The 12,828-nt window shown below is 47.9% G+C and overlaps 1 protein-coding gene and 1 long non-coding RNA gene across 3 annotated transcripts; one reads left to right on the forward strand and one right to left on the reverse strand.

The window, feature by feature from the left end:
* Positions 1-7,981, forward strand: LOC120682739. The gene is made up of 2 exons (XR_005678590.1): positions 1-351; positions 7,719-7,981. It is a non-coding gene; the product is annotated as an uncharacterized LOC120682739 (long non-coding RNA).
* LOC120682738 (SKI family transcriptional corepressor 2-like) lies at positions 7,835-8,973 on the reverse strand. Of its 2 annotated transcripts, none has more exons than XM_039964740.1 (2): positions 8,813-8,973; positions 7,835-8,401 (listed from the first exon to the last, which is right to left on the reverse strand). In XM_039964740.1, exon 2 carries the CDS (start codon positions 8,377-8,379, stop codon positions 8,023-8,025), a length of 357 nt encoding a protein of 118 aa, XP_039820674.1. In that variant the 5' UTR covers positions 8,380-8,401; positions 8,813-8,973; the 3' UTR covers positions 7,835-8,022. The 2 variants fall into 2 exon arrangements, with proteins under 2 accessions (XP_039820674.1, XP_039820673.1); XM_039964739.1 differs by having other exon boundaries at positions 7,835-8,407.
* Positions 8,974-12,828: the final 3,855 nt, after the last annotated feature.

Below are 12,828 nucleotides of genomic sequence, written 5' to 3' on the forward strand. Positions count from 1 at the left end.
GACTGACATAGCAGAATTTTAGGTGAGATGGACTGAACCAGCGCAGAATCCTTATGGCATTTGGCCGCTAAACTAATGTGATTGATACCTCCCACCATCCAAAAAAATCAAGGGTATCAGTTCACTAATTCTGTTTCCTAATCATCCTTGCCCTTGATAAGCCCATTTGTCGCAACAGTAGTGATCGATGTGCGCTTCCAAGATCTCCAGGACTGTTAAAGGAAAATAACCAGCAGACCCACCAAGATCACAGTTCTTACAAGCAGCATGGATGTTACTTAAATGGTAATTACACACGAGAACGCCATCACACATACTCTACCAATCGGATTTGTTCCATTTCAGTGGAGGGTTGTGTTGGTGATATGCCCAAGAGCCCATCATCACAATACGGTTTAAAGGCCCAAGTGGATATTGATCCAAGAGGGATTAGGATTACTAATGGGCCTATGAGATAGAAGCCCATTAGTACGCCCTATATATATGAGGGAGGGGCTAGGGGGGCGAAGACCTGAGCCGCGCCACCTCCCTAGCCGCCGCCCCTCCCTCTCTCTCGGCCGCCGCCCTTGCCGTGCGTGCGGTGCTAGCACACCGACGCCCGGCGTTTCATCCCCGTATGTGTGGACTTCGTGGAGGCGCTGCTGCGACTGCTGCGCTGATCGGCTGCTGGGATCAAGTACGAGGAGCTCGGTTCGTGGGACGTGATCGACTACTTCCTCTACATCGACGCGCGACTTCTTCCGCTGCGCTGCGCGTCTAGTGGTAACGATCTATGATCTTCTACTCGCAAGTATCTTGGGTTTATGCGGTAGTGATGCTAGCGTAGCCTACCCGTTTCCCTACAGTGGTACCAGAGCCATCTTGCGTAGTTTTTGGTCTGGATCTTTTGCATATAAGTGATATATTGTTGTAGTAGATTGGATCTATTACTTTTACACGGTTTGATTAGATCAATTGGTCATAAGGGGTTAAAACTGGAGCGAGTTGATTGCGCGGCATGTGACAAAAGATTAGTTTGTGTTCTTTCTCTGTTATGCATACGACATGTCCCTACCGGCTGGAATCACCATCGGGACTAACTGTGTGCATAGTCAGCAGATTGAACCAACAGATCAAGGTCATGTGTAGATGCAGTCTTCTCAAGTGCAAAGTTTGCACGGTCAAGGTGATTGACCTAGTGAAAATTGAGGCATTATGAATGGCTCGGATTTGAGGTGATGCGATCACTCTGATGAGATTTTCATAGGGATTCCATAGATGCGATCTGTGTAATTCCGTGAGGTTTTCAGGGCGCTGCCCTGAGACCCGCGGGGGGCGGCTCCCCCCTCGACCCCCCGCCCGCTTTGCTTTCTCGCTGTAGCGGCTTCCCAAGCGCTACTTTGGTAGAACACGTCGTACGCCTAACTTGTTTTTGCAGGGTGTGATGTGAATGGTATGGCCTCAATGTCATGTGATGATGTATGTGATGATTTGTGCGGCCTGCGTGTCGCAAGTTAACACAACCGGGTTGAGGTTGCACCATTATTGTATAACGACATGCGTGTCGACTTGTGATGTTTGAATCCTCATGTAATTATTTCACTAGCTATTAGATGTAGTAGCTTAGTATCTTTTCATGGAGGTTTCAATCATGATGGCGATGATGATCACCACAAGACAGGACGGATGGCAATGGAGGTCACCTTGGAGCCATGGCGATGGAGCCCATTGTGATGCAAGAGGCCATACTATTCACAATATAATATGATTATATGCCTGTGATATTTATTTTCCTGTCATACTATTCTTTCATGCTTTTACATATGGTGGATGCTTTAATCATGATAGAATAGCTTCCCTCAGAAAAGTTTGAGTTTTTGATGCCTTTTACCAATAGCTGTACCTATAAATTTTGATCGTTGTGTGGTAGGTTTACCAAAGTAGAGTACCCTCAGCTATCACTTTTGTATAGGGTGGATGTCGGACATTCACAAGCATAGTATTGGTTTACTCAGCAAAGCTATCAAAACAGTTTTGGGCTTTAAGGCATAGGGTTGGGGCCGGGGCACTGGATGCCACCCAATAAACAAGAGTCGCATAGAGATGTGATTAGTAATTTGTTACTTACCTGTATCACTACTTTTCTAGCCGTGATGCTAAAGCTCACTAGAATTTTAATGATTATGGATCTTGAACTACTATATGTCATTAGAGGGAAGATGACTTTGATATAGTAGGTTGTCTTTTGTTAAATCAGTTAATGAAAGTCTTTACATAAACTTAGTGCTGAAATCTTGCTTTACTTTAATGTTGTAGATCATGTCTGCCAGTAACAATTCCGCTTTTAATTTGTGTTCTGTTCTTGAGAAAGAAAAGTTGAATGGAACAAACTTTATTGATTGGTACCGCAATCTGAGAATTGTTCTCAGACAAGAGAAAAAGGAGTATGTTCTTGAGCAGCCATATCCTGATGATCTCCCTGACAATGCAACTGCTGCTGATCGCAGAGCTTATGAGAAGCACTGCAATGACTCACTTTATGTCAGCTGTCTGATGCTCGCCACCATGTCCCCTGATCTGCAGAAGCAGTATGAGCATGCAGATGCTCATACCATGATCGAGGGGCTGCGTGGGATGTTTCAGAACCAAGCCAGGACTGAGAGGTTCAATATCTCAAAGTCCTTGTTTGCGTGCAAGCTGGCAGAAGGTAGCCCAGTCAGTCCTCATGTGATCAAAATGATTGGTTACATTGAGACTTTGGATAGACTTGGTTCTGAACTTCACCAAGACTTGGCTACTGATGTTATTCTCCAGTCGCTCCCGGCGAGCTATGAGCCTTTTATCATGAACTTTTAGATGAATGGCTTGGATAAAACATTGAGTGAGTTGCATGGGATGCTAAAAACAGCAGAGGAGAGCATTAAGAAGAATCCGAATCATGTGATGATGATTCAGAAGGGGAACAAAAAGAGGAAGCGTTGGACGCCTCCTAATCCCAAAGGTAAAGGCAAGGAAAAGAGTTCCGGTGGTGAGTCTTCGGGCTCTAAGCTAAAGCCAGCACCTAAGGCCAAATCTGGCCCTACTTCTGAAGATGAATGCTTCCACTGTCATGAAAAGGGACATTGGTCTAGGAACTGCAAGAAGTACTTGGAAGAAAAGAAGAAGAAGAAGGGAAGTGAGACTTCCACTTCAGATATAAATGTTATAGAAATAAATATTGCATTATCTTCTAGTGAATCATGGGTATTTGATACTGGATCGATGATTCACACTTGCAAATCATTGCAGGGTCTAAGTGAGACTAGAAGATTTGCAAGAGGCGAGTTGGACGTTCGGGTCGGCAATGGCGCAAAGGTTGCGGTGTTGGCGGTCGGCACCTACCACTTGTCTCTACCCTCCGGATTAGTTTTGGAATTAAATAATTGTTATTGCATTCCTGCTTTGAGCAAGAACATTATTTCTTCTTCATGTTTGGAAGAAGTTGGTGATTTTAAGATTGTAATTGACAACAAACGTTGTTCTATCTTTTGCAATGGTATTTTTATGCTCATTGTCCATTGGTGAATGGATTATATGTTCTTGATCTTGAGGATAAATCTGTCTGTAACATTAATACTAAGAGGTTTAGACCAAATGATTTGAATCCCACTTTTATTTGGTATTGTCGCTTAGGTCATATAAATGAGAAGCGCATTGAACAACTCCATAAAGATGGATTGTTAATCTCATTTGATTTTGAATCATTTGACACATGTGAGTCTTGTTTGCTTGGAAAGATGACCAAAGCGCCTTTCACTGGTCAGAGTGAGAGGGCGAGTGACTTGTTGGGACTTGTACATACCGATGTATGTGGACCAATGAGCTCAATAGCCAGAGGTGGTTTTCAGTACTTCATTACTTTCACTGATGATTTTAGTAGACATGGCTATATCTACTTAATGAGGCACAAGTCTGAATCGTTTGAAAAGTTCAAAGAATTTCAGAATGAAGTACAAAATCAATTAGGCAAGACAATTAAATTTCTGCGATCTGATCGTGGAGGAGAATATTTGAGCCTTGAATTTGGTGATCATTTGAAGCAATGTGGAATTATTCCGCAGCTAACTCCGCCCGGAACGCCTCAATGGAATGGGGTATCCGAACGGAGGAACCGAACCTTGTTGGACATGGTTAGGTCCATGATGAGCCAAGCTGATCTTCCATTGTCATTTTGGGGTTATGCTCTTGAAACTGCTGCGTTCACACTGAATAGGGTTCCAAGTAAGTCTGTTGAGAAGACACCATATGAGATATGGACTGGGAAGCGTCCCGGATTATCTTTTCTCAAAGTTTGGGGATGTGAGGCTTATGTCAAACATTTGTTGTCAGATAAGCTCACTCCAAAGTCAGACAAATGTTTCTTTGTGGGGTATCCTAGGGAAACCAAAGGATATTATTTTTACAATAAGGCGGAAGGCAAAGTGTTTGTCGCTCGCAATGGTGTTTTCTTAGAAAAGGAGTTTCTCTCAAAAGGATTTAGTGGGAGCAAGGTGCAACTTGAAGAAATTTAGGAAACACCCGAAACTGTTTCAGCACCCACTGAAGATCCACGGGATGTGCAAGATGTTGCACAACCCGTAGTTGAGGCACCAGCCCCACGAAGGTCTATAAGGGCACGTCGCGCTACTGACAAGCTCAACCTCACTATTACGGAGGAGCGCCATGTATTATTGATGGAAAATGATGAGCCCTTGACCTACAAAGAAGCAATGATGGGACCCGACTCCGACAAATGGCTTGAAGCCATGGAATCCGAGTTAAAATCCATACATGATAATCAAGTTTGGAACTTGGTCGATCAGATTGACAGTGTAAGACCTGTCGATTGTAAGTGGATTTTTAAGGAAAAATTAGACATGGATGGAAATGTTCACATCTATAAGGCACGATTAGTGGCGAAAGGTTTCCGACAAATTCAAGGTGTTGACTATGAGGAAACCTTTTCGCCCGTCGCAATGCTAAAGTCTGTTCGGATTCTCCTAGCAATTGCCGCATATTATGACTATGAGATATGGCAAATGGATGTCAAAACCGCTTTCCTTAATGGACATCTAATTGAGGATGTGTATATGACACAGCCTGAAGGTTTTGTCGATCCTAAAAATGCTGGGAAAATATGTAAGCTTTAGAGGTCCATCTATGGATTGAAGCAAGCATCTCGGAGTTGGAATATTCGTTTTGATGAAGTAGTCAAAGGGTTTGGCTTCATCAAGAATGAAGATGAGCCTTGTGTTTACAAAAAGGCTAGTGGGAGCGCACTTGTGTTTCTGGTCCTATATGTGGATGACATATTACTGATCGGAAATGATATTCCAATGCTTGAAGCCGTTAAAACCTCATTGAAAAAGAGTTTTTCGATGAAGGATTTAGGAGAGGCGGCTTATATTCTGGGTATTAGGATCTATAGAGATAGATCAAAAAGGCTAATTGGATTGAGCCAAGACACGTATATTGACAAGATACTGAATCAGTTCAATATGCAAGATTCCAAGAAAGGTTTCTTGCCAATGTCACATGGCATTACTCTAAGCAAGAGTCAGTGTGCTACGACACCTGATGAGCAAAAGAGGATGAGTACGATTCCTTATGCTTCAGCCATAGGGTCGATCATGTATGCTATGCTTTGCACGCGCCCAGATGTTTCCTTTGCTCTAAGTGTTACGAGCAGGTATCAGTCAGATTTCGGTGAACCTCACTGGACAATTGTAAAGAGTATCCTTAAGTACTTGAGAAGAACTAAGGATATGTTCCTAATATTTGGAGGCAAAGATGAGCTCCTTGTAAAGGGTTACACCGATGCTAGTTTTCAAACAGACAAAGATGACTCCAAATCGCAATCCGGTTTTGTTTTCTGCCTCAATGGTGGGGCAGTGAGCTGGAAGAGTTCCAAGTAAGATACGGTGGCTGATTCGACGACAGAGGCCGAGTATATTGCAGCTTCCGAAGCTGCAAAAGAAGCTGTTTGGATCAGAAAGTTTGTTTCTGACTTGGGTGTTGTTCCTAGTGCGTCCAGTCCAGTGGACCTCTATTGTGATAATAGTGGTGCCGTTGCATTAGCAAAGGAGCCTAGAACAACTAAGAAGTCCAGACATATACTGCGAAAGTATCACCTCATCCGTAACTTTGTGGAGAGAGGTGATGTGAAGGTTTGCAAGGTGCACACGGATTCAAACATTGCTGATCCGTTGACGAAGCCTCTCCCACAATCAAAGCATGAGGCGCACATGAGATCTATGGGTATTAGATACTTACATCAGTGATTCTAGTGTGCGTGGGAGATTTTGTGTCATGAGTATGTTTATGTAATGATAAATAATTGTTATTTGTTCCATGGATGATTATTTTACATTGATTATCAAGTATGTGACTTGTTCGTGAAACTCTTTGTTAAAAATGATATGATTCTAAATTATCCCTAGTTTATGTCGTTGTGTGGGACAACAACGACGTTGAGACTAGCACATGCATTAATTGATGATCATGTTTCACGGATCATGGATATGGAGATATCGGATTAATGATGTGGACACATGTTGGTGAACATGGTGTTGGATTGACCCACTCCAAGACAATGTTGGGATTGTTATTTTGTATGTGCCATCAGTTGTTCTTGAGTGTTATACCTACTGAATCCTTAGACCTGAGATCGCCATTGTTTCTCACTGTGTGTAGTGGTGCATCTTGGGGCTGCTAAACGCTACTCCGTGACTGGGTAGTTACAAAAGCAGCTTACAGGTATGTCATGAAACATGAAATGGGATGTGAGCGGATCAAGATGGAATTTGCCCCTCCTAGATAACGGGAGAGATATCTCTGGGCCCCTCGAGATAGTTGGATTTGAAAGTGCATGGCCATGCCAAAGTGATTAAAGAGTTAATCATGATGACTAAAGGTTAGTTATGAATAGAATCCACTATTAGATCGAGAGAATGGTCGAGCTATCACAAAGGTGGCACGCATCTCGCTTTGAGCTTGACTGGTATCGTGTGGCAAAGGGATCGGTGTATGAGTATATCTATGGTTCGGCCGATATGATCTTTATGTGTATTTGTGAGTCACTATGCCCTGCTAGGTGCTGCTATTGACTTGTGATTCGGAAATGATTTCCGATCACAACCACCTACACATGAACCTAACGGGTCACACACTTAAGGGGTTTGGAATGTTGGAAAGCTTGCATGTATGATTGTCTCTAGTGCAAGTGGGAGATTGTTGGTGATATGTCCAAGAGCCCATCATCACAATACGGTTTAAAGGCCCAAGTGGATATTGATCCAAGAGGGATTAGGGTTACTAATGGGCCTATGAGATAGAAGCTCATTAGTACGTCCTATATATATGAGAGAGGGGCTAGGGGGGCGAAGACCTAAGCCGCGCCACCTCCCTAGCCGCCGCCCCTCCCTCTCTCTCGGCCGCCGCCCTTGCCGTGCGTGCGGTGCTAGCACACCGATGCCCGGCGTTTCATCTCCGTACGTGTGAACTCCGTGGAGGCGCTGCTGCGACTGCTGCGCTGATCGGCTGCTGGGATCAAGTACGAGGAGCTCGGTTCGTGGGACGTGATCGACTACTTCCTCTACATCGACGCACGACTTCTTCCGTTGCGCTGCGCGTCTAGTGGTAACGATCTATGATCTTCTACTCGCAAGTATCTTGGATTTATGTAGTAGTGATGCTAGCGTAGCCTACCCGTTTCACTACAGGTTGGACTGAACCAGGCGAGCGGGATGCATAGAACAAAGAGCGGGGGATTTTCCTCTGACGAGGGGGAAATGCCAGTCGAGGGAGATGGAATCCATCCCGGCAAGAAGACGAGGCGAAAATCAGAAAAGGAAATGAGAATTTTCGCCAATGGCATCAAGATGAAGGGAGGAACAAATAAGCGCCCTTTCTTGCGTCACATAACACAGAGAGGCTACGTTCTTTCCCCTTTGCTCTCTTCCCTCCTCTTCTTGCTGCCGGGCGGCGGTTCTTGGTTCCGGAGTCCAGAGAGACGGGTGGGCGCCGTCACTGCGCCGCGACGGTGCGGGAGGACGGCGGCGGCACGGCGGGCGGCGGCGCGGCGGAGGTGGTGGCGGCGGCCGGGGAGGGAGGGGACGCCGGGTGGCCGTGGCCGTGGCCGTGGGAGCTGGCGGCGCGGTGGAGGCGGCACTTGAACGACCCCGCGTGCGTGGCCGGCGCGCAGACGCACTTGGGCGCGGCGCCGTGGCCGTGGCCGTGGGCGGAGGACGCGGACGACCAGCTCCTCCGCAGGTACTTCGGCGACGCCGCGGCCGCGCCGGTGGGCGTGGTGCTGTGGTGGTGCCCTCCTCCGCCGCGGTACCTGCCCTCCTCCGCCGCGGTGTCCACGTAGTTGGACGCCATGAGCCCCGCCCGCCTCGCTGTCCTGCCCCTGCATCGCCGGCAATCATTAGGACGGCGGATCAAACGCAAGGGCTCTCCTCAAAATCAATTGAATTTCTTCAAAAAAAAAATCAACTGCACGCAAGATGTTCATGGATGGGCAAATAAAAGTAGCTTAAGCGGTTAAAGCCACACACTTCATCTTATCAAGGATCGACCTTTGATCTGCCTACACCAAATTACTACCAACAACCCAACGAGCCCGGCTGGTGGTGATCCGTTGCAGGTTCGCTTAGCACTAAACGAACTCCTTTTCATCGAACTCCGCAAGTAGTGCGTACTTCAATAAAAAAAATCATAAAAAAGCATGGGATCCTCAAGATCCAGAGCTAGCAGGTTTGTGCTTCTCCTAGTTGGACAAGAATCGGAGGAGGAAGGGTTCCTAGGAGCTCACCGGAGCAGAGAAACCGGACGCCGATAGGCAGGAACAGAAGCGGAGGGAGCCGGCGAGGTGCCGAGAGCGGCAAACTGCGGCAGCCCAGCGGGGCACCCCTCGCTTTATATACAGGGCTCGCCTGCCTGCGGGCAGGAGCGGCACGCTGCCCAGGATTCCTCTTCCTCCCGGCCGCAGACCCACCCATTTCTCATGGGCCCCACCCACCATCCCGGCAGGTTTTGAAACTAATCCCGCAAGCAAAGTTAAGGCGCCAACGGATTAGCTAGCCCTGTGCCACTGTGTGCCGTGGGACGTGACGCCCGTGCCCTCGTCCGGCACGGCACGGCCCCGGCGCGCCGTGGCGAGCAAGGTTAACCTAACCTGTGGGAACCTCCGGTTTGATCGGTTACCGGTCAAACCGGTCTGGTCCGGTTCCGGTTCCGGCCGGTACCCAACCGGCCAAAATTCAAATTTTAAATTTGAATTCAAAAAATGAAAAATTCATAAAAATACTTCAAGGTGTGATGAATCTAATGGTGTCAAATTTTCTCAAAAATTCATTCATTTAGTATAGTTTGTGAGAATTTAAAGTTAAATCAAAAAATAAAAAGAAAAAAAATGGGCCGGCCCATGAAGGCCCACCGATCAAACCGGCCGGTAAACCGGTAAAACCGGTCGGTAAACCGGTTGCACGGGAGCGTTTGAATTTCAAACCGGTCAAACCGACCGGTAAACCGGTAAAACCAGCCGGTAAACCGGTCAAACCGGTCGGAACCGGTTGCACGGGAAAATTTGAATTTGGATTTGAATTCAACCAGTTTCCACCGGTTACTGGCCTAACCGGTCTGGTAAACCGGTACCGGAGGGCGGCGGTAACCGATTTCCGGTTGGGAAATAAAACCCTGGTGGCGAGACGGTCAATCCGGTGGGTGATTTTTTTGGGTTTGGCGGCGGTTTCTTTGAGGTGGCGGGAAACGATGGGCTTTGGCTTGGCGGGTTGCGCAGCTGGCTCGCCGCCTGGCCCCGTGGCGGCGGCCGATGGCGTCGGTTGCGGGGCGTCGGTTGCGGGCAGACGCCAACGGGGTCCGCCTGCCGCCGGCGGCTGGCCTCGGGGCTGGAGGCGGCGGGAACGGGACAAGATCCTCACGCGATCGCGCGCGCGCGGACGGTTCTAGAACGAATGGATCTGCCTCTATCCTGATCGATTTTCTTTTTTTTAAAAAAAAGGGATCTGCCTTATTTCGCGATCCGTGGGCAGCGGAGGCGGAGAGCGCCCACGGTTGCGGAGTGGCGGCGTGGCGCCCGGCCGGGGCCGCGTCCAGTGTCCAGCAATCCAGGCTCGCAGGCGCTCGAGGACGCCCACGGACTCCGCGTCTCGCCAGCCGGCACGGCGTGGCGCGCGCGCGCCCCCGCCGCGGCACCGGAACGTGGCGCGCGGCGGCCAAGCCCCTCCCCGCCACGCGATGGATCCCGACGACAGCGAGACGATCCGCGCGACGCAGGGGGCGGGACAGCGAAGCCTGTGGACGCGCGCCGCGAAAGGAATTCTTCTCTCTCCTCTCTACCCTCCGGCGGCACGGCACGGCACGGCGCGGCGTGCGGCCCTGGCAAGTTTCAGAGATTGCGCGGCGTGGGGGTGGCGCGGTGCCGTGGAGGCTTTCGGTTCGGCTCCTCGTCGTCGTCTCCCTCCGCGCCGCGCTGTGCCAACATAGATGAGACGGACAAGGCACGGGCAAGAACAGTGGCCATACCTCATCAAAGAAGCACCACCACTCCACCACGCACAAACAAACTGTCAGGTCCGTCGACGTGTACCGGTACTAGTGCACTAAATTTTTGTGCACCGTGCTTTTTCTGAAAAAGGGGCAGACCGTTCGACGCGGCGCACACGGCGCCACATCGGCGGCACGTCGGGACGGACGATTCCTGGATCTGAATCCTTGCCCTTGTTGGGCATTCTTCAATACAAGCGCGCACATTTTCCAAAAGCAGAATCTTGCATGCATAAAATACTAAATAAAGTCTATTTGTAAAATCTTTTTAGGGATGAGTGTAACTTTCCGTGACGAATCTAATGACGGTAATTAATCGATAATTGGCTACAGTGATACTACAGTAATCATCCTCTAATCGCGTGGTCAAAGGTCTTATTAGATTCTTCGGAGTCACGAACACGGGGGCTTTGAAGTTGGTTCTGTAAACTGATTTTATTTGATACCGTAATTAATGATCAAAATATCACTATTTATTAGCACGCTAAAATTCTAGCACGAACAAAACAAAGGGAACTCACTCCACACGGACCAGCAGGGCAGCAGGGTTCAGGAAACGGCCGGCTTTCTCTTCTTTTAATTTCGGTACAAAGGGATCTCAGAGTCAAAGCTGAAGCCATCATCATCCTTCGCCTTCCGACCACTGAGAGCAGAGCAGAGCAGCGTCCGTTCCTTTTGGGCAACGCTCCCTTTTCGTCCAAGCGGTGGTGTCACACCCAGGTTCCCCAAACCATCGGTAACCGGTCCAGTTTGACCGCGGTCAAACCGGTCCAGATCGGTTCCGGTTTGGTCCGGTATGAAATCGGTCCAAATTTAAAATTTAAATTTAAATTCAAAAAAAATGAAAAATTCTTAAAATTTTTTTAAAAATACTTCAAGATGCGATAAATCTAATGGTGTCAAATTTTCTCAAAAATTCGTTTGTTTAGTATAGTTTGCGGGGATTTGAAGTTAAACAAAAAAAAGCATGCACACAAAAATATACAAATACAATGTAAAGTAGTACAAAAGAGGGTTGGAGGGTTCATTTAGACTAAAATATGTTATACAAACATTTATTTAGTATACTTTGCGGGCATTTGAATTTAAATCAAAAAAGAAAAAAATTTGAATTTGATCGGTTACCAATCAAACCGGCCGGTATACCGGCCAAACCGGCCGGTATACCGGTACAAACCGGTTGAACTGGGAAATTTGAATTCAAATTTGAATTTGTCCGATTCCGACCGGTAACCGGCCAAACCGGATCGATATACCGGAACCGGAGGCCGGCGGTTATCGGTTAGTGGTCGGATAGTTTAACCCTGGTCACACCACGACCGAACTCTATCTCCTCCGCACCGGCCGCCGCCGGCCTGCATTATTGGCGGGCCCCCGCTCCGGTCTCGTCGTCGTCCTCTCGCCCTCACCTATACATGTCGACATACCGCACCGCAGCGACCGGTTGACGTACTTGCTATAGCAGCAAGCATGCGCGTCATTCTCTCGCTCTCTTCTGGTCTGAATGACAGGGAAACGATCCTCTTTGCTCATTCGTCTAATCGCTTTTCGGACGCGTCGTGTCGTGGCAGCCGCGGCCCGTCGGGTGCAGAGACTGCAGACACTACTCCTCGCACGCAGAGTCGTGCTGAACCCGGTTCGTCGTTGAGACGGCGGCGATCGATTTGCGAGAGGGCAGCACAGAGATCCGTGCGATCTGTTCACGCGTTTGGAGGCTACTTTTAATAAGAAACCAGGAGGCTAGCGGCACCGTTAGTCAGCTTCGCAAAAGTCTCGAGGGCAGGCACTAGAGTACTGCGCCGGTGGAAGGATTTTGGAGGGAGATCGATGTGAACATTTTTTTTAATAAAGGAATATTGAACAATATCCCGATTTCTATATCAAAGAGTTATATCCGGCTCTTAGTACAAACTTAGAGAGATAAACAAAAAGCAAATTACAAACTACAAAGCTTATTACTAAACTGTCACTCGTTCCGTGCAAAGATGTCCATCGCCGTCACTTCCAAAGCGCGACATGCATCTACAATCAAGACTCTGTCCTCCTTCTTTTGCAAAATCGCCCATATCCTGGTAAGATAAGTGGCCCTGAAAAAGATCTGAAGAACAGTTTGTTTATGAGTAATCGATGTAGATGTGAACATCTGAGGTAAACTGTCACTCGTTCCGTGCAAAGATGTCCATCGCCGTCACTTCCAAAGCGCGACATGCATCTACAATTAAGACTCTGTCCTCCTCCTTTTGCAAAATCGCCCTTTGCAAA

The sequence above is a fragment of the Panicum virgatum genome, chromosome 7N (genome assembly GCF_016808335.1).
Source record: "Panicum virgatum strain AP13 chromosome 7N, P.virgatum_v5, whole genome shotgun sequence".
Lineage (NCBI taxonomy): Eukaryota > Viridiplantae > Streptophyta > Magnoliopsida > Poales > Poaceae > Panicum > Panicum virgatum.